Source organism: Oncorhynchus masou, chromosome 33 (genome assembly GCF_036934945.1).
Source record: "Oncorhynchus masou masou isolate Uvic2021 chromosome 33, UVic_Omas_1.1, whole genome shotgun sequence".
Classification (NCBI taxonomy): domain Eukaryota; kingdom Metazoa; phylum Chordata; class Actinopteri; order Salmoniformes; family Salmonidae; genus Oncorhynchus; species Oncorhynchus masou.
Window position 1 is genome coordinate 32,062,787 of NC_088244.1, and position 22,696 is coordinate 32,085,482.

The following is a 22,696-nucleotide window of genomic DNA, read 5'->3' on the forward strand; positions in this document are numbered from 1 at the left end:
TGGCCCCAGCGGGAATCGAACCCACGACCCTTGGCGTTGCAAGCGCCATGCTCTACCGACTGAGCCACACAGGACCCACTATAATGACCAGAGGGTATCAAAGAAAGAGGGAGAGAGTAGAGAGGGGGGTGATAAAGGGGGAAAAGAAGGAGCAGTTGTGAGAGGGAGGGAGTGAACAGTGGGAGTGAACAGTGATGAGGGCAGGGAGTGAGAGGGATAAAAGCCTTGTATGGTGCACTGCTGCAGTTCCAGTATAAACTAATGTATAATAGTCAGATTAATATTCAGCTTTGAATATAATAAGTAACAAGGCATTTTACAGAAACTAGTGCGACTGTCCGTTCTGTTATGTGTGCCCCTCTTGAATTAAGTCTGTTTCACCTGGTTTTAAATTTCCACCATGTTCATGACTCTTTCCTGTACTAATGTGAGCATTTTAACAATGATAAAGCTTGTGCAGCATGTAGGCATGAAAAAAATACTAAATCATGTAAAAGTACCCAATCAAATGTTGAGCATCACTCTGTGTTAGTTACATCTGTTTGTTATGTACTTGCATCACTGTGAACCACTCATTATTATTATTATTATTATTATTATTATTATTATTATTATTATTATTATTATTATTAGCCTGTCAGTATCACGGCTCAAGGTAAGACCCAAGTGTAGACTGTGTGAAGTAACCGTGTTTATTGTAACAGGGGCAGGCAAACGACAGGTCAAGGCAGGCAGGGGTCGATAATCCAGAGTAGGAGCAAAGGTACAGGGCGGCAGGCAGGCTCAGGGACAGGCAGAGTTCAGTAATCCAGGGGAGGAGCAAAGGTGCAGGACGGCAGGCAGGCTCAGGGACAGGCAGAGTTCAGTAATCCAGGGGAGGAGCAAAGGTGCAGGACGGCAGGCTCAGGCAGAGTTATCAGAGTCGGTACAGCCACCTGGTTTCTTCATGCATTGCGCCGACAGAAACAAACATCTCTCTGGTAAGAAGAAGGGCGGGGGTGTATGCCTTTTGATTAATGAGACGTGGTGTGATCATAACAACATACAGGAGCTCAAGTCCTTTTGTTCACCTGACCTAGAATTCCTTACATTCAAATGCCGACCGCATTATCTACCAAGAGAATTCTCTTCGATTATAATCACAGTCGTGTATATCCCCCCCAAGCAGACACATCGACGGCCCTGAAAGAACTTAATTGGACTCTATGTAAACTAGAAACCACATATCCTGATGCTGCATTTATTGTTGCTGGGGATTTTAACAAGGCTAATCTGAAAACAAGGCTCCCTAAATTTTATCAGTATATCGAATGCACGACCCGGGTTGGCAAAACCCTTGATCATTGTTATTCTAACTTCCGCGATGCATACAAAGCCCTCCCCCGCCCTCCTTTCGGAAAATCTGACCACGACTCCATTTTGTTGCTCCCAGCCTATAGACAGAAACTAATACAGGAAACGCCCGGGCTCAGGTCTGTTCAATGCTGGTCCAACCAATCGGATTCCACGCTTCAAGATTGCTTCGATCACGTGGACTGGGATATGTTCCGCATAGCGTTTGACAACAACATTGATGAATACGCTGATTCAGTGAGCGAGTTTATTAGAAAAGTGCATTGGTGATGTTGTACCCACAGTGACTATTAAAACCTTCCCCAACCAGAAACCGTGGATTGATGGCTGCATATGCGCAAAACTGAAAGCGTGAACAACGGCTTTTAATCATGGCAAGGAGACCGGAAACATGACCAAATACAAACAGTGTAGCTATTCCCTCCGCAAGGCAATCAAACAAGTTGAGCATCAGTAGCCTACAAAAAGAAAGCCAGCCCAGTCTCGGACCACGATGTCTCGCTCCCAGACAAACTAAACAACTTCTTTGCTCGCTTTGAGGACAATACAGTACCACCGACAAGGCCCGCTACCAAAACCTGCGGGCTCTCCTTCACTGCAGCCAACGTGAGTAAAACATTTAAACGTGTTAACCCTCGCAAGGCTGCCAGCCCAGACGGCATCCCTAGCCGCGTCCTCAGAGCATGCTCAGACCAGCTGGCTGGTGTGTTTACGGACATATTCAATCAATCCTTATCCCAGTCTGCTGTTCCCACATGCTTCAAGAGGGCCACCAGTGTTCCTGTTCCCAAGAAAGCTAAGATAACTGAGCTAAATGACTATCGCCCCATAGCACTCACTTCCGTCATCATGAAGTGCTTTGAGAGACTAGTCAAGGACCATATCACCTCCACCCTACCTGACACCCTAGACCCACTCCAATATGCTTTACCGCCCCAATATGTCCACAGACGATGCAATCACACTGCACACTGCCCTAACCCATCTGGACAAGAGGAATACCTATGTGAGAATGCTGTTCATCAACTACAGCGCCAAACTCGTCATTACGCTCAAGTCCCTGGGTCTCGACCCTGCCCTGTGCAACTGGGTCCTGGACTTCCTGACGGGCCGCTCCCAGGTGGTGAGGGTAGGAAACAACATCTCCAACCCGCTGATCCTCAACACTGGGGCTCCACAAGGGTGCGTTCTCAGCCCTCTCCTGTACTCCCTGTTCACCCATGACTGCGTGGCCATGCACTCCTCCAACTCAATTATCAAGTTTGCAGATGACACTACAGTGGTAGGCTTGAATACCAATAACGATGAGACGACCTATAGGGAGGTGGTGAAATTTGCAAATAAATTCATTAAAAATCCTACAATGTGATTATCTGGATTTTTTTTCCTTCTAATTTTGTCTGTCATAGTTGAAGTGTACTTATGATGAAAATTACAGGCCTCATCTTTTTTAAGTGGGAGAACTTGCACAATTGGTGGCTGACTAAATACTAAACACTGTATGCTTCAGTAAGGTTGGCTTCTTAGTGTTCATAGCAATGGTCATCAACTGTATCGCAGAAATGGAACGTAAATCACAGAAATTGTATTTTGTGGTGGCAGCTGCAGAGAAGTGTTTGGGTATACAATATTTGACTTCAGAAGAGTTACAGGGTGTGTTGAGTGGTGGTGTCCCATTCTCCCAGGTTGTTGGCATGGTGCAGGAGCAGATAGGGTCAAGGTAGTGGAATTAATCGATTTAAAGTATATTTAAACAGCACTTGCATTAGTCCCCTCATTTTGGTGATTGCCGTTTAGGCGGTGACAATGAAAAGGCAGCAGACAAACCTACAGTATGTTTTAGCAGCAAAGTTTGGTAGGGTGACCTGATTTGTAACTATGAAAATAATTTTGTCAAACAGATTGTGAACCCTGACATGTACATTTTCTTCTAGAGGGGGGGACGACAACAATTAAATAAGCTTTTGGCTGGGGTTTAAGGGCAGATTTATATACTCTTGTCTTCAGGAGAATGTATAACTTATTTAGTCGGATCAATGGAACAACTCATGCTTAATGGGCTAAAATATAGGGTAATTACTGTGCTTGTCAACAAGAACACTACTGTTATTCCCCACACATATTTTATTATTCCACTTCTTTCCAATTGTGCTAGTGAAATCACATGTGAAATTGGAAATGTACATTGAAAATGAATTATATGAGGCTATGTACTTTTCAGCCATTCGTGGAACATTTTGATTAAGTCACACAAATAAGCATTGGAAATTAAATCCTCCAGGATTCACATATCATTTTAGTATTGTGCACATGCTAGGCAGATATGGTAGGGGAGCTCAAACACATCATCATATTGGGTCTATGTAGAGTAAGACAATGGCAAGGATATTCAACTAGTAGGAATAAACCACCTGATTATTAATATTCATTAGATTTTTTTCTTGAAGGTTTGGTGATTTGAGAAATGTGTTATAACAAGAACATTTTCAAACACCTCGCACTTCAGGGTAGGCAAACATTTCATGTTTAAATAATCCTGAATACACCGGACCTGTGGTTTATTTTTTTGTATTTACTTTTCCATCCTGGTCATACATCTAAGCCATGTCAAAATATGTAGAATTGCAGGGAATTAGCTTTATAACAGTAACATTTTCCATCTAGGGCAATGAAATTCACACAGCAAATCTCACGCCAAGCCTTCTTCAAAAGTTTGCAACCATGAAAATGTTATTGAAAAACAGAGATGGTTAATCTAATCTCATTAAACTACGGCACATGACATCTGTCATGCCACAAACAATGACTTTACTTTACCTGACCCACAGCATGCAGGCCTGAACCTCCCTGCCCATCAGAACAGGTATGTGACAATAACTTGTACGAACTCTGACCCAGGCGCAGAGAAACACAGCAGGCAGAGGTGAGGGTAAATCCAGAATGTTTACTGAAGTATTCACAGAAAAAAAACAACAACGCAAGTGCACATGAGTACAACACAAAACAAGACAAGAGGCCTGAGCAACCAGCCCAGTTCAGTAGAGGAACCTAAATAGTCCTAAACTAAGTGAACCCAGTAATCCTAATCAGGCTCACCTGGACACTAGAAACATAAGGATGTCCTCCTGTGGCACCCTCAGGGATAACACTCCATGATGACCTCTAACCTGTGACAAGGTATGCCTATTTTGATTGGCCGTTTTGAAACATGACTTACATTCAAACAATTATAACCACGCACCAGACTGGTAGTTTTCCATATTGTTTCTAAAAATGAGCTAATTAAAGCAATTTCCTCATATTTGTTTCACAGTTTTAATAAGGACATGATGAAAATATAGCCTAGATAGGCTCTCTTATTACAAATACATATCAAAGCCTACAGCACAACAACACAATGGTCTGAAGGGAAATCCAGGCCTACTTCACAGCCCAGTACTATCAACAATGTATTGGAAATAATGTCAGGAGAAAGGCCTCTCTACACTGGCACGGTATCACCAGACGAGTTTAGTGATTAGCTATAAGATTTTCATATCATAGCCCCCACGACAGAGATGTGAACATTGCATAATGTGTGGGATCATTGGGCTCCTATTTCCTTTGGTTCTGTCTCCTTGCCATGTAATTGACCTTGGATAAATCCACTGCACTTATAACAATAAACGTTTTCTTTTATAAATATATTTAAATATTTCAATCAACAATTTTGTCCTTAGGCATCTTGTACAACTTAATGTTATTTGTTGTTTTGCATTGACCAACTTGTTTGTTATGGTGAGTGAGACGGAGTATAACAGCTGCCGACGTACATAAACATTTCAAGAAATATGTTTTTTTTTTGCTAAATATCCAACCTTGAAGCTGTGGTCCTTTGGCAGTGACCTTGGTCAGAACAGAATGGACTGAGGCTCTCCCTATAGGGATGCTGAGGCTGGCTGCAGCTTGCTGTAATGCCAATAATGGCTATCTGGAATGGAGGCATTAACAAATATTGCCCAAATAAGCGCCAATACCGGTAACTCAGCCAGCTAAAAACATATGTATGTTTGGGGGGATGGATGGCACAGGGGAATGCATGCACTGTTTTGTAGGGGAGGCAAATGCTGATGAGGCATGATGGGCCAGTCTCTTACAGATACTGACATCTTGCCCTGTGTGCTTGAACTGAATTCCACCTATCCTTTTTTGCCATTTTACTGTCTCCCATCCTGGCCATGTCTTTCCACCTGACCATCTCCATCCCTGCCTGAAAGATTAGGGTAGGATACAGTTCTGATTCACTACTAGAGGAAATGAGCCTGTTGTTTAGCAGAGAGTTGACTGACAGTCGCATTGCTGTAAGTGGAGCCTGACAGTATTCGGGCAGTCCTCTGGGGAGTGGTCCCTGTGTGGCAGTGTGCTCCATCCTCGGCAGAGTGCAAACATGCCCTGTGGCTCTCTGGCTGTCCGTTTGAGACACTCATGTCCTTGATGTTTCTCTGGGATGTGGATCCAAATGGGTCTTTCTGTTCAGGCCGGGGGCTGCCCCTGCAGATCCTATTGCGGAACGTGGATGTGTCTCGACAAAGACACTTGCGGAAGTTTGGTTTGCAAAGCAGGTAGACCATAGGATTGTAGATGGTGGACGATTTGGCAAAGATGGCCGCCAGGGCGAATACAGTAGGAGGCACGAGGGTGGCGTCACCAAATGCCGCCCACATGGCCACTATGGCGTAAGGGCTCCATGCACCCAGGAAGCCGATGCATACTGCTACTGACAACTGTTGAAAAACACACACAATATATAAACAGCCATAAATATTCAATATCACTTGACTTAGTCGCAAGGTATAATGCTTTATAACTTTGGCACAGACCCTGCAAACTATACAAGTCTAACCACACACAAAAGTGCATAATCCCTGAGCTGTTGTTGTTGTGAACTGGACTGCTGACACAGGGATACTCTGACCTTGACGATGAGGGCGTGTGCGTTGGTGGTCTTGGTCTGGGGTGACACATGCTGCTGGACGGCCTGGTGAGAGCCGCGCACCGTCAGCAGGATGAAGGTGTAGGAGAGGAAGATGACGGTGCAGGGCAGAGCGTAGCAGAAGAGGAACAGGCAGACAATGTAGGACAGGGCAGACAGCTCGTGGTTGGTTACGTTCCAGTCAATGCAGCAGGCAGTGCCATAAGGCTCTGCTCTGTAGTGTCCCCAATGTGCCAGGGGACCGATGGCGAACACAGAGGCATAACACCACACTGCCACCACCAGGAAGCAGGCATGGGATGAGGAGAATTTATTGCCTGGGAATGGAAAATGGGACAAATGGGAAAAGAAAGGAGGAGAAATTAGCATTTTGACACAAGATAAAATAGTGCTTTATTCATCTTGAAAGGGCACATTAGATTGCGTCAGTTTTAACAGACTACTTCACCATTTCAGAGATTAACATACAACAAGAAATTAAGGTTAGATTACATGCCGATGACCTCTAACTCACCATAGTTAGAGAAGCAGACTTTGAGGCAGCAGATGCAAGAGAGAGCTGTGAGGTTGGTCAGACTGCACAGACCAAACAGAACCCCACACATAGCGTAAAACTGACAGGTGATCTCATCAAACAGCCACCTACACAGTGGGGAGAGATAAGAGAGTTAGACAGGAAAATGTTTTCACATATTTAGTCATTATCATTGCAGCATAGAATAACAATGCTTTCTCGATAATGCCCGAGGTTTTTTTTGTTCCATGGACAAGAAGAGAGAAAGAATATCAAATACTTGTGAGCGAATGCTGAGGGAATGGCCAGAGGGAATAAAGACAGGGTCATCCCAAGGTCGCTGATGGACAGGTTTATGATGAAGAACTCGGCCGGCTTCAAGGACAATCGCTTACGATACGCAACAAGCAGCAAGATGCCATTCCCCAGGAGAGACAGAACACCTATAAGAGAATGAGAATGAAATATGAAAATACAAAAAGAGAAGGATAACTACAGTGCATTCTGAAAGTATTCAGACCCCTTGACTTTTTCCTCATTTTTCTTTTACATCACAGCGTTTTTCTAAAATATATATATTTTGAAATATACTCAATCTACACACCCCATAATGACAAAGCAAAAACTGTATTTTTTAAACATTGTGCAAATGTATAAAATTTTAAAAAACTAACCTGAAGGTAACACGTTCATCTGTACAAACAATAGTACGCAAGTATAAACACCATGAGACCACGCAGCCGTCATACCGCTGTCACGCCCTGGTCGAAGTATATTGTGTTTGTCTGCATTTATTTGGTCAGGCCAGGGTGTGACACGGGTTTTTTGTGGTGTGTTTGGTCTTGGGGGTGTATAGCATAGTCTATGGCTGCCTGAGGCGGTTCTCAATCAGAGTCAGGTGATTATCGTTGTCTCTGATTGGGAACCATATTTAGGCAGCCATATTCTTTGAGTATTTCGTGGGTGATTGTTCCTGTCTCTGTGTTTATTGTCACCAGATAGGCTGTATAGGTTTTCACGTTCAGTTTATTGTTTTGTATAGTTCGTTTTTTCATTCATCATTAAACATGTCTCAAAAATACCACGCTGCATTTTGGTCCGCTTCTCTTCCACCAGACGAAAGCCGCTACAACCGCTCAGGAAGATGACGTGTTCTGTCTCCTAGAGATGAACATACTTTGGTGCAAAAAGTGCAAATCAATCCCAGAGCAACGGCAAAGGACCTTGTGAAGATGCTGGAGGAAACAGGTACAAAAGTATCTATATACACAGGAAAACAAGTCCTATATCAACAGAACCAGAAAGGCCGCTCAGCAAGGAAGAAGCCACTGCTCCAAAACCGTCATAAAAAAGCCACACTACGAATTGCAACTGCACATGGGGACAAAGACCGTACTTTTTGAAGAAATGTCCTCTGGTCTGATAAAAAATAGAACTGTTTGGCCATAATAACCATTGTTATGTTTGGAGGGAAAACGGGGAGGTTCGCAAGCCGAATAACACCATCCCAACCGTGAAGCACGGGAGTGACAGCATCATGTTGTGGGGGTGCTTTGCTGCAGGAGGGACTGGTGCACCTCATAAAATCGATGCATTCATGAGGAAGGACAATTATGTGGATATATATATATAAGCAACATCTCAAGACATCAGTCAGGAAGTTAATGCTTGGTCGCAAATGGGTCTTCCAAATGGACAATGACCCCAAGCATACTTCCAATGTTGTGGCAAAATGGCTTCAGGACAACCCAAGTCAAGGTATTGGAGTGGCCATCACAAAGCCCTGACCTCAATCCTATAGAACATTTGTGGGCAGAACTGAAAAAGCGTGTGCGAGCAAGGAGGCCTACAAATCTGACTCAGTTACACCAGCTCTGTCAGAAGGAATGGGCCAAAATTCACCCAACTCACTGTGGGAAGCTTGTGGAAGGCTACCTGAAACGTTTGACCCAAGTTAAACAATTTAAAGGAAATGCCAGCAAATACTAATTGAGTGTATGTAAACTTCTGACCCACTGGGAATGTGATGAAAGAAATAAAAGCTGAAATAAATAAATCTCTCTACTATTATTATGACATTTCACATTCTTAAAAAAAGTGGTGATCCAAACTGACCTAAAACAGGGAATGTTTACTGGGATTATATATCAGGAATGGTGAAAAACTGAGTTTAAATGTATTTGGCTAAGGTGTATGTAGACTTCCAACTTCAACTGTAAGTAAATCATGTATTTTTGTTTGTTATATTTAAAACATTTGTAAACATTTCTAAAAATAGGGGGGGTGGGGTAACGTAACAAAATGTGGAAAGGGGTCTGAATACCTTCAGAATGCACTGTAAATAAAGACCTAAACATAGAGGAAGAATTAGGAATATGTCAAATCAGGGTATATATCCAGGCATAAAATCATACAGAACTCTTAAGAATGGATGAGGGTAAATGCCTTGACACTTCTATTTGATCTATATGTGGCTGGGACTGGCTCCCCTTGGAATCATGTAAGGACTGGATCAACAATGAGTAAATATGACCCATTGACAGGGAATAGGAACTCACAGAATATGCTGTAGAAAGTGCCCATGAGCAAGTCAAGCTCCTTTGAGATTGTGGAGACAAACAGGGTTGTGTCTGAAGCATTTCCCATCTGGAGAGGACAGAGGAGTGTAATGGTTAGTTACAGAAAACACTAGTGCAGTTAATTGTATTAACTATGTAATTACGCCGTGCTTGCTAGCGTTAATTACAGACACAAGTTCTCTCTGAATCATCTAGTTTAATAATCAGTGAATGAGTGACAAAGGAAAAATCAGAGGGGAAACAAACAGAAAATGGAAGTGAGAAAGTAGCATAGCAACAAAGGCTTCCCTAAACTATTTGTTGTTGTTGTTAGCTCTACAGTTGTCTACTTTTGATAAATAAAAAAATAGAAAATATATGAATTGGAAATACATAGATTTTAAAAGAATGAATTGGCCTAACATATTTTTTCAAAAGGGCCCTACTTTTTGGCTAATCTGATTTAACTGCTCCGGAGAGACAAATAGAAGTCAAATCACACCGTTGAAAACCATGCACCATAAATGTATTTACAATAAATATATTTACAGAGACACAAATTGGGCCAAGATTTGGGACTGTGGTTACGCAGCGAGCTGTGTTGAGCAATGAATCAAGACACTGCCTGTACTTCTGCCAAGAGTTTGAATGTGTGCTCTTCACCCAGCAGCTGCTGGTTTGTATGTGGCGTATATTGGAGGAGATGTGTTAAGGAGGCTGTATTATTATGTTATATGCTGCAGTTTCTGCAGAGTGGATGGCATATACTATAGGAGGTGGGTTGTTAGATAAAGACCAAGATTCTGTGATAAAGGCATGCATTTGAAGCGGTAGAAAGGCACAACAGAGGGAAATATAGTTTGAGAGATTGAACGTTTCACAGCAGATACGGTGGCACCTAAAAATGAATGCCCAAAACGTCTAAGTATCTCACTGAACCCAAATATCCCATAGAGAGAAGATTAGTCATGAGAGAGACAGAGAGGGAGATTGAGATAAATGAGAGCTTAATAAAGTTGCTCCAGAGAGTGTTGAGCAGATGGTAAATATTTTTTTTTTTCTACCTCACACACTACGCACACACTGATGTTATATGATACACAGAGGTTATTGGACATGTCTGTTACGGTTAATGTGAGGGATGTTGGAGAAGCCTGCAGCCCCTCTGCTAATAAAGCCTGACTAGCTACAGTATTATATCAGAGACACACGTTCCATGTTATGAGTCATGCAGAGGAGCTGGACAGAGCCAGTTCAGAGACCTGAGCGGTCCACATGGAAATTCTTCCTGCTGAGGAATTGAGTTTGTATTATGCAGACAGAGAAAAGCTAAATAAAAAATCAAATTAAAGCCAGGAAATAAGAAAAGCACAAAGGGTCTTGAACACCACTTGTGTTCTGAATGGGCCGCCCGCCCCTTCCTCCAAAGGCTCTAATCTCCCTAGACATTCATGGCCCTCAAGCATCCCTCCTTATGTAGGCTACAAAGTTTGCTTATTTTTCTAGTCCATATTTAGTAACCAAATGAATAAGGATTGATTGCCTATCTATAAACAAATTATTCACAGTTTATAAGCTACTTATAAACCCTTTATTTTCATTTTACCTTTATTTAACCAGGCAAGACAGTTAAGAACAAATTCTTATTTTCAATGACGGCCTAGGAACAGTGGGTTAACTGCCTGTTCAGGGGCAGAACGACAGATCTTGTCAGCTCGGGGGGTTGAACTTGCAACCTTGCGCTTCTTAGTCCAACTCTCTAACCACTAAGCTACCCTCTAACCACTAGGCTACCCCTCTCTAACCACTAGGCTACCCCTCTCTAACCACTAGGCTACCCCTCTCTAACCACTAGGCTACCCCTCTCTAACCACTAGGCTACCCCTCTCTAACCACTAGGCTAAGTTATACCCTAATGTAAAGTGTTACCAATGTGTTGGCATGATGATGAGGGTGTAAGTGTGAGACAAGCCAAGTGTGTCACATCTTATGTGCAGACAGATTTTCCCTAAACGAGAAGACAGCAATGCATTGCACATTACAGTATGGTTTTATATGCAACCCAACACAGTCATCAAACTAAATCTGCTACCTCATTTGACGTGCCCAGGGAATTTAGTTAAAGATAAACATTTAGGTCAACATTCATTCAGTCATACAGAGAGATTCCTCGAACCTGTAGCCATGCTCCAATAAGTATTTCAATATCTTACACAACAAGACATACAGTATCAGTCAAAAGTTTGGACACACCTACTCATTCGAGGGTTTTTCTTTATTTTTACTATTTTCTACATTGTAGAAAGTAGTGAAGACATCAAAACTATGAAATAACACAAAGGTTTTTTGTTCTTTAAATGTTCCAGATTGACTGATGTCTTAAACAACACAACTGAAATAAATTCCACAAATGAACTTTTAACAAGGCACACCTGTTAATTGAAATGCATTCCAGGTGACTACCCCATGAAGCTGGTTGTGAGAATGCCAAGAGTGTACAAAGCTGTCATCAAGTCAAAGGCTGGCTACTTTGAAGAACCTCAAACATAAAATATAGTTTGATTTGTCACTATTATTGTACAATGTAGGAAATAGTAAAAAAAATAAAGAAAAACCACTGAATGAGTAGGTGTGTCCAAACGTTTGACTGGTAGTGTAGTTCTACCACCACAACTCTAGGAAATATTAATCATTTATTACAACATCGGTTCCGTAGAAGCAAGGCTATATAACATAGTGATGCTCAGTAATTGAGTCTGGTTGGAAGCGCACCATAGAACTCATTATTCCTTGCATTTCCCCTTGACCTGAATATCAATTCCCAATAGAGTGACTTGTCATTATGTTTCACATGATTACATAACAGCCCTCTCCGATATATTCAGGTACATGTAGGCAACAATGTTACGTGGGCGCTTGACAGATGTTATCAAATGGGTTGGTTGTCTGAACTTACTGATCATGTCATGACAACACACAGAACTTCGTATGGTTAATGTACCCCAGTCATATTTTAGATGGGTACTTGAGCCAGGTGTAAATGATCCATGCCATAACCATTAACATCACAAACAGGCTCTTTATTTTAACCGCACAAAGAACAGTGAGTTCACATCGTTGACCTACTTAACATACACAGTGTAAAATAGCAGGAAGTTAGCTGTCCCGTCCACAGAAAAAAAGAGACTTGAGGGTGTTCCTTTCTTCTTCTTTCAAAGAAATAGACAGCCCGGCTTTGCTACTCAAACAGACACCAATAAGAACTATGTTATGATACTACTTCAAAAAGAACCTGACATTAATATTTCAGATTTTGATTTTTGATTTCATGCAAACCAAAACCCCTTGGTACTTTTTTAACATGTTGAATGTAAATTGGAAAGCTTCGTTACAGACCAATGTGTGTCATCACTTTCAAACAAATATTCTTTTCCACTGACAGCGCTACAGTGGATGTCCTTGTTCTACTCGCTGTGTTTTTCCAAGAAATTGGCAGGCTCACTAGTAACAGTATATGAGTACCAAAACACCCTCAGCTGTGTGTGTGTGTGTGTGTGTGTGTGTGTGTGTGTGTGTGTGTGTGTGTGTGTGTGTGTGTGTGTGTGTGTGTGTGTGTGTGTGTGTGTGTGTGTCTGTGTCTGTGTGTGTGTGTGTGTGTGTGAGTACAGCTCATGCGTGATCGTGTGTGTGTGCATCCGTAAATGCTTGTCACCACATTGGAAAGCTGCATTACCACTAGTTGACCGGCTGAACTGCGACGTTGGTCAACTGTGGCTAATCTGTTTTTTGTGGGACCAGCTGAACTGTGCCAAAGATAATGTGTCTTTGAGTTCAGTTGAGCAGCTGCTCTGGTCAGTTCTAGTGTACTGCGTGACCTGGATAGTGACAAACACAGGATGTGTCCCAATTGGCACCCTACTTCCTATTTAGTGCAATACTGGGCCCTGGTCAACAGTAGTGTACTATATAGGAAATAGGTTGCCATTTGAGACGCTTCCACAGATCCAGTTTAGATGTCCAAACTTAGATGGCCTGCACAAATATCAGAAGTCAATGATTTACAATTGACACTACTGTGTTATTTTTAATACTGTATCTATTTCTTTATGTATCTCCCTTTTTGCCCCAACATAACACTGTATTCAGGACAAAAAGGGATTTGCTTTGCCACATTTTTTTCTGTATTACTTTAGTGCCTTGTAACAAACATGATGCATGTTTTGGAATATTATTTCACTCTGTTAGTTAGGTTAGTATTGTGGAGTAACTACAATGTTGATCCATTCACAATTTTCTCCTGTCACTGCCATTAAACTCTGTAAATGTTTAAGTTACCACTGGCCTCATGGTGAAATCCCCCAGCGGTTTCCTTCCTCTCCGGCAACTGAGTTAGGAAGGACGCCTGTCTCTTTGTAGTGACTGGGTGTATTGATACACCAGCCAAAGTGTTAATTAATAACTTCACCAAGCTCAAAGGGATATTCAAAGTCTGCATTTTTATTTTATTTTACCCATCTACCAATACAGTAGCTGCCCTTCTTTGTGAGGCATTGGAAAACCTCCCTGGTCTTTGTGGTTGAATCTGTTTTTGAAATTCACTGCTCAACGACATTCCGGGACATTCCTTGCAGATAATTGTATGTATGGGGTACAGAGATGAGGTAGTCATTCACAAACCATGTTAAACACTTATTGCACACAGTGAGTCTATGCAACGTATTATGTGACTCGTTAAGCATATTCTTACTCCTGAACTTATTCAGGCTTGCCATAACAAAGCGGTTGAATACTTATTGACTCAAGACATTTCAGTTGTTCATTTTTAATTAACATGCAAAGATTTAGAAAAACATTATTCCACTTTGACATGGTATTGTGTGTAAGCCAGTGACAAGAAAACATCTTAATTTAATCCATTTTAAATTCAGGCTGTAACGGAACAAAATGTGGAAGAAGTCCAAGGTTGTGAATATTATCTGAAAGCAAAACACTTCAGTGGTGTGATTTCCAGAGAGAAAAAGTTCCAGACACTAAACGCTGTGGTCTGACCATGTCTATCGGATGCTCTCCTCTTATTGTTTCTCCTCTTATTGTTGGCTGGATGTCAGTCAAATGTTCACACATTCTGTGTTCCCCCTCAGTTACATTTATTTAGTCTGCAACATACTGTAGGATACCATTTTAACTAGAAATGTCACTCGTACTGTGTGATGGTCTTGACTCGGGAGATAACTGGTGGGATCAGTGCCTGTTGTAGCATGGTGGTGGCCATGTACATTCTGAATTACATTTAAGGCATTTGCCGTATAGATGAGCATGTGAGCGGTGACACGATTATTCTTGCAGAGCATGCATATGTACAAAAAAAAATAAAAAATAAAAATTAAACTGTGTTTCCATCTAGGCTAACTGTTAAGTAAAGAGCTTAAATTCAGACGGTAATCATATGACAATGTTCGCCTGGATGTCTTTCATTCTGTACATTTTCCCTTGCAGAAGCATGGATCAAGCCAAAGCCAGTTATGATCACAATTCAAAAACAGAAGTGGTGCATCACATGCATGTTGTTGCATTTCCACGTTAAAGAATCAGCTATTCAAATATGTTGAAAACCACGTACTGCCTCACACACGTCACATGTGGCATGTTGTGTGTCATGTCCTCAAAGTGGGCCTCTGGAGATGCCTTGAGGTCGTAGGAGTGGGCTGAACCGCGCATGCTCTCCATGTAAAAGCGCCCTCAACCGACCCAGAGCTAACAAGTAAATGTCACCATAATACTTTGGTTTCTGTTTCCCACAACGTTCTGACGACTTAACAGCATAACTCCTGTTTGATGCTCTGTGCTGAACAATATACTTATCAGCATGTACTGCCCACAGCTAATGTACTGTCATTTTTTTTTGGGGGGGGGGGGGGCACTATACCAGAACCACTCTCTAATGGCCCATTCTTTAGAGTTGGACTGTACTGTAGATATGATTGGTTTGGAAGATGATAGATGAGGTATGAAGACACGGCCCATATTGACTGAGGAAGTATTTGTTGACTTGTATTTGCTGTGTATAGCCTATGCCTTGACTTAGCTGGGAATTGGTTTCTGTCCGCTTACGAAACATTTAGATGAAGTAGATGTAGTCATGAATCTAAATATGACCTGGAGATCAACCCTTTGGTTGCCAAGGATGCATGTGCCTTGATGTCGCTTTCAAATTAGATAATTATAAACACATGATCTGCATGGGCTTTGAGACCTATAATGCCTTATCTTACCAGTCCTCAAAAACTGCCTCTTCTCATACCACTGAGTCTCTTTCACATTCAGGCTACATCTCACATCTGAATATTCTGCATGGCTTCTCCTCCACATTAGCATGTGAACTTATTGGTCAATAGTCTTGTCGTCATAAATTGCATATCAAGAAAAGCAGGGGGCTTTGAAGTGCTTTCATCCACAAAAAGCTCCTTAAAATGAAATTCTGAAAAGCTCCTTAAAATGAAATGAGCAGTGAGTTCAATTTTTTTGTTGCATGGATGCAGAAGTGCTCGGGCCGCCCGGCTGTTATCAATTGAATGGGTTAGAGGAATTACTCAAAACAAAAATAAGGACGTGAATGAACCTCGAAGAGACTTACCAATGCATTACATCAGAATTGGATTTGAGGTCCACAAAAACATTACTGAATGCCATACAGAATAGATCTGTGTACTCCCTCCACAAAGTAAATGTGTTTCTACTGTAGGATTCCACAACATTTCCTTGGTTTCTAACTGGAAGTTGATGACAACTACAATAGTTGCTCTCCTCTTATTGTCCTCTTACAATAATATTTTATATTTGAGATTCTTCAAAGTAGCCACCCTTTGCCTTGATGGTAGCTTTGCACACTCTTGGCATTCTCTCAACCAGCTTCACCTGGATTGCTTTTCCAACAGTCTTGAAGGTGTTCCCACATATGCTGAGCACTTGTTGGCTGCTTTTCCTTCACTCTGCAGTCCAACTCATCCCAAACCATCTCAATTGGGTTGAGGTCGGGTGATTGTGGAGGCCAGGTCATCTGAAGCAGCACTCCATCACTCTGCTTCTTGGTCAATTAGCCGTTACACAGTCTGGAGGTGTGTTGGGTCATCGTCCTGTTGAAAAACAAATGATAGTCCTACAAAGTGCAAACCAGATGGGAGGAGATAAGAATGTAAGCTCACTCCATAGATAGCTTGAAATGTTGCCAATGGAGTTAACAAATTGGATCCTTTTCTATAGCTCAACTGGTCCGTACATTTGTCAAGGAGGATATGTGTTTGCGTTCAGAGGCCCACTGGTTAAAACCCAGTATTGGGACAGGGACAGTCGAGGAAGCTAGTTTCCATTTATCATCATTGACATCCATTGTTTGGTATGATTGTGTGCTTGCTGTGTGCAAAGGCTAGCTATTCAAATGATCCTGCTTTGTTATGTTTAGTAACTTTGATAAACATTCAGGTATGGCAGTTGATTGTCCAATTGGTTACGAAAGCTATACCGTTGACAATGGGTTATAAGAACATTTGAGTCAGTGTTTAGGAATATTAGTCCTGCTTTGTGTTGCTTTTTGTGACATACCCCCCTGGTCAATTTTCACTGACTGCGCTGCTAAAAAAAGAAACTGCTTCGTCCTATTAGACTTGCTTCCATTTCCTCTGTTACATCTCCGTAAGAATTCCTAAAGAATGTCTGACGTCTTGACAAATAGAGTTAGCTAAGACAGGCTAATGGGCATGTGAGTGTTGGAAAGACTACTCTGCTCCCATGGGAAGGAGATCAGCCCAGAGGAATGCAAATAAATGTCTTCGCTGCCCCAGCTACTCATGTCATCATCATCACTCTGTTCTGCCTCAAGACCCCCCCCCCCCCTAACCATATTACGTAATCACCCTGTTATTAGCTAATAATAACACTACCACATGTACTACATGGAATATCAAATGTCATTGTTTTACTAATGGGCAATTCTCACACTGTCAACTGACCTCATGTGTTGTCTCTGACACCATTGGTAATCAGTGGCTCCGCTAATAGGCTATATAGCCCTGATAACCTGTTGTATTTGTATCTTTATATGAGTAACATACATTTAACTACTATAAAGTTTCAACGCTTTTGCTTAATTAAGAAAAAAGATTAGACCTCCTGAACCAGTGCCCACTTTTCTTTGGAAAAATCCTCCATATTGGGGTCCCTGAGAGGTAAGAGATGGCTTTTTTTCTCCTGGGAGGTGAGGTGATATTTTTTTTTTTCCTAGTCAGGGGCAACTGCAGGTGTTATGCAACATTCAGTTAGTTAGCCTCATTCACAGCCAGTTAGTATGTAATGGTTTGATTCGTGTTTGTGAGCAAACATTACATTAGACTGCAACATGCTACTGTTGCTGACATCAACGATGCTCAAATCCATAACAATCTAAAAGTACTAACATGAAGTCTTTTACTCTTTTATATATGCAATCCACAAAAGTGCCCTCTTAGGATGTTAGCTTAGATATACAGTACCAGTCAAAAGTTTGGACACTCCTACTCATTTCAAGGGTTTTTCTTTATTTTCACTATTTTCTACACTGTAAAATAATATAGTGAAGACCTCAACAATTAATGAACAAATATGGAATCTTGTAGTAACCAGAAAAGTGTTAAACAAATCAAACTATATTTGAGATTCTTCAAAGTAGCCACCCTTTGCCTTGATGACAGCTTTGCACACTCTTAGCATTCTCTTAACCAGCTTCATGAGGAATGCTTTTCCAACCGTCTTGAAGTAGTTCCCACACATGCTGAGCACTTGTTGGCTGCTTTTCCTTCACTGTGCGGTCCAACTCATCCCAAACCATCTCAATTGGGTTGAGGTCAGGAATTGTGAAGGCCAGGTTAGCTGATGCAGCATCACTCTCCTTCTTGGTCAAATAGCCCTTACACAGCCTGGAGGTGTGTTGGGTCATTGTCCTGATCAAAATCAAATGATAGTCCCACTAAGCGCAAACCAGATGGGATGGTGTATCGCTGCTGCATGCTATGGTAGCTATGCTGATTAAGTGGGCCTTGAATTAAAATCTAATTTTATTGGTCACATACACATGGTTATCAGATGTTAATGCGAGTGTAGCGAAATGCTTGTGCTTTTAGTTCCGACCATGCAGTAATATCTAACAAGTAATCTAACAATTTCAAAACAACTACCTTATACACACAAGTGTAAAGGAATGAATACGAATATGTACATGTAAATATATAGATGAGCGATGGCCAAACGGCATAGGCAAGATGCAGTAGATGGTAAATTCTAAATAAAAGTTTTAATAAATCACAGACAGTGTCACCAGCAAAGCACCCCCACACCATAACACCTCCTCCTCCATGCTTCACAGTGGGAACTACACATGCAGAGATCATCCGTTTACCTACTCTGCGTCTCACAAAAAATCTAATTTGGACTCATCAGACCAAAGGACAGATTTTCACCTGTCTAATGTCCATTGCTCGTGTTTCTTGGCCCAAGCAAGTCTCTTCTTATTATTATTGGTGTCCTTCAGTAGTGGTTTCTTTGCAGCAATTCAAGGCCTGATTCACGCAATCTCCTCTGAATAGTTAATGTTGAGATGTGACTGTTACTTGTACTCTGTGCAGCATTTATTTGGTCTGCAATTTATGAGGCTGGTATCTCTAATGAACTTATCCTCTGCAGCAGAGGTAACTCAGGGTCTTCCTTTCCTGTGACGGTCCTCATGAGGGTCAGTTTCATCATAGCACTTGATGGTTTTTGCGACTGCACTTTAAGACATTTTCAAAGTTCTTGAAATTTTCCGTATTGACTGACCTTCATTTCTTAAAGTAATGATGGACTGTTGTTTCTCTTTGCTTATTTGAGCTGAACTTGGTCTTTTACCAAATAGGGCTATCTTCTGTATACCACCCCTACCTTGTCACAACACAACTGATTGGCTCAAACACATTAAAAAGGAAAGAAATTCCACAAATGTACTTTTAACAAAGTACACCTGTTAATTGAAATGCATTCCTCATGAAGCTGGTTGAGAGAATGCCACGAGTGTGCAAAGCCGTCATCAAGGCAAAGGGTGGCTACTTTGAAGAGTCTCAAAATATAAATTATATTTTCATTTGTTTAACACTTTTTTGTTTACTACATGATTCCATTTGTGTTATTTCATAGTTTTGATGTATTCACTATTATTCTACAATGTAGAAAATAGTACAAATAAAGAAAAATCCTTGAATGAGTAGGTGTGTCCAAACTTTTGACTGGTCCTGGAAATCATTTAAACATCAACAGCATTCAGATTACAGCAGTATTATATATACTATGTGTGGGGTGGCAGGGTAGCCTTGTGGTGACAGCGTTGGACTAGTAACCAAAAGGTTGCAAGTTCAAATCCCTGAGCTGACAAGGTACAAATCTGTCATTCTGCCCCTGATCAGGCAGTTAACCCACTGTTCCTAGGCTGTCATTGAATATAAGAATCTGTTCTTAACTGACTTGCCTAGTTACATAAAGGTAAAAAAATCATGAAGCACATTGTTCTTTCCATGACAGGCTGGCCAGGTGAAAGCTGTAATCCCTTATTGATGTCACTTGTTAAATCCAATTCAATCAGTGAACAGGAGGAGAGGTTAAAGAAGGATGTTTAAGCCTTGAGACATGGATTGTGTTTGTGCCATTCAGAGGGTGAATGTTGTGTGTATCAAGATATGGACACCCAAAGGACATCCAGCCAAATTGACACAACTGTGGGAAGCATTTGAGTCAACACGAGCCAGCATCCCTGTGGGATGATTTTGACACCTAAAAAGGGGGTCCAACTCAATATTCCTAATGTTTTACGCACACACACACACTGTAAATAAACACAAACACTTTACTCCCCAGGCCTATAAATACACAAGCAAATGATTGTGTGAAAAACAACCTCAGTGAAACAATTTTGTGAAATAAATAACTTTATCAGACTCGGTCTAACACACCACACTCGGTCTCATTTAGGACCCCTTTCTGGAGTCTCTTTGCATTTCCAATGTCTCCATTTCTCTGTCTGCGTGTTTATACCAAAGGCCCCTGTGTAGGTTAGACTCCATGGTACTGAATGAGCTTTAGAGACGAGCAGACATCAAGGGTAACTCAATATCAAGATCTATCGTGTCGTTCACTTCCCCGACCTCATCTCTGCCTTAATTTGATGCAGTTCTTGGAAAATGGTCAATAAAGCCTTGAGTTTATCTTCCATCATTATAGCTTTGGAAACCAGGGATTTGCCAGAGTGCCGAATCACATCATGGACTTTTATAAGCTGTAGCGGGAAGATGCAATACATTATTTGTGATCTGAACAAAAGTCCAGCTTGACACATGAGGAGAATGGGTGACATTGTTGCCTTCATCTAATCAGTAGAGACCCACAATGCAGAACATTTCAATCTAAAACAGTCACTTAAATCTACTCCAGATAGTGCTTCAACCTTGTTAGATAGCCTCCATGTACAGTACATATACACATACAACACTGCTGTCACACTTTTGAATGCTGCTTTGTCAGCCATTTCCCTGACAACAACATCACATCAGGTGATGTGTCAAATACACTTAACAGTAACAAACTAACCAATATAACATCTTTGAGAGAACACAAGTGCGGGAGACAGACATACAGAAATGCAAAATACAGAGACATGCAGACAGTGTGAGGGTAAATATGACAAATTACATTCTCTCTACGACATGTGTGGTTCCTCTATATCACATGTCATGCCTGTACACTATCCCTACACTAAAATAGTCAAATACAACATCACCTAAAACCTGTAAGGTCATGTAGCTACGTCAACAACAGTGATCCCCATGAACCAGCCCTGTAATCCTCTAATCCCCAACACTGAACTGAAAGGAAACAGACAGAATCCTCCATGCAGCCATTCCCACAGCCTCCCTTAATTTAAAGCCCCACACCATGCAGCCCCATACCATGTCTGCCCATGGTACCTACCTTCCAGGGAGGAGATGTGTGTCCTCAGATAAACTCATGAAGGCCAGGTGGAGAGCCAGGATTGCATTAACAGACACACTCATTCATACATACATACATACAGACAGTACATTTGCCTGCACACATTTCCTTGGAGATGCAGTGGGTCATTGTAGTGCAGCCAGGAAGAAAAGGCCAGGGTGATGCTAATGTAACCAGAGAACGAGAGAGAGAGAAATCAGCATAACACTGACTGGGAGGCGCTGAGTGTCACTGACGAATCAAAGTATCACCGTTCCCCTACCCCTCTCTCTCCCTCCCCTATACAACTCTCTCACTCTGTTCCTCCCATCTCTCTCTCTCTCTCTCTCTCTCTCATTATTTTACTGACTGTCTCTCTCTCTCTCCCCCTCTTTCTCTTTTCTGTCTCTGCCCCTCTTCTTCCCCCGCTCTCACCCTCTCTCTTTCTCGCTCCCTCTCTCTTTGTCCCCTCCCTATCTGTTTACCACTCGGTCTCTCTGTGTGAGGGCGTACTTTCTCTGTTTATCTCTCACACACAGCCTTTCTTGTTTTTAAGCACCACAAAATGCCACCATCAGACAAACTTAAAATTCCGCAATCAGTAAATATCTATTTTAAATGTGTGCTTGACATTAACATCTGCAGGAATGAATTAACAATATTGAAAAAAGTGATATACTATTGTTTGTTACTTGACCATACAAAATTGACAAACACTAATATTTCATGTCAGTGCCTCAATGCTGAAACATAACTGAACACAGGACAACGAACTAGTCACTGAACAGATACATAACAGAAGCTACTTCTGCTTGATATCAATCAATAGCATCACCATGCAACAAAACATTATGAAAAGCCTTTCTATTCTAACGTTATTCTTTCATTAATAAGACAGTCACAGGACCAGGATGGATGTGGTCACGGCTGGCCTGTCCCCATCAGCGTCGCCCCTCTCTGCTGCTCGTCTCATGTAATCAAGTCTCGATTTGCTGAGTGACTTGCCAGACTCATAGAAACACAAAGCAAACCTCGAAACCATTTGCTGTGTGCGTAAGTGTCTCTTACATTGTATGCCAGAGGACAGACACTTCATAAACTGAGAATATAGATGAGACCAGCTGCAAGCTGAGCCTGACAAAACTGTCTGTCCAGAAATCCATGTATCAGATATACAGTGCTTCAGATCCCTTGACTTTTTCAAAATATTGCTACGTTAGTCTTATTCTAAAATGTATTAAAATTTTAAAAATCCTTAGCAATCTACATACAATACCC

General features: G+C 41.6%; 1 protein-coding gene and 1 non-coding gene across 2 annotated transcripts; both read right to left on the reverse strand.

Moving 5' to 3' along the window:
- Positions 1 to 76, reverse strand: trnaa-ugc (transfer RNA alanine (anticodon UGC)). Its single transcript has one exon. It is a non-coding gene; the product is annotated as a tRNA-Ala (tRNA).
- A 5,260-nt stretch (positions 77 to 5,336) lies between these two features.
- LOC135527568 (opsin-5-like) lies at positions 5,337 to 9,485 on the reverse strand. Its single transcript, XM_064956062.1, has 5 exons — positions 9,398 to 9,485; positions 7,120 to 7,282; positions 6,840 to 6,967; positions 6,308 to 6,642; positions 5,337 to 6,116 (listed from the first exon to the last, which is right to left on the reverse strand). The coding sequence occupies exons 1-5, from the start codon at positions 9,483 to 9,485 to the stop codon at positions 5,640 to 5,642; spliced, it is 1,191 nt and encodes a 396-aa protein (XP_064812134.1). The 3' UTR covers positions 5,337 to 5,639.
- Between the last annotated feature and the right edge of the window lie 13,211 nt (positions 9,486 to 22,696).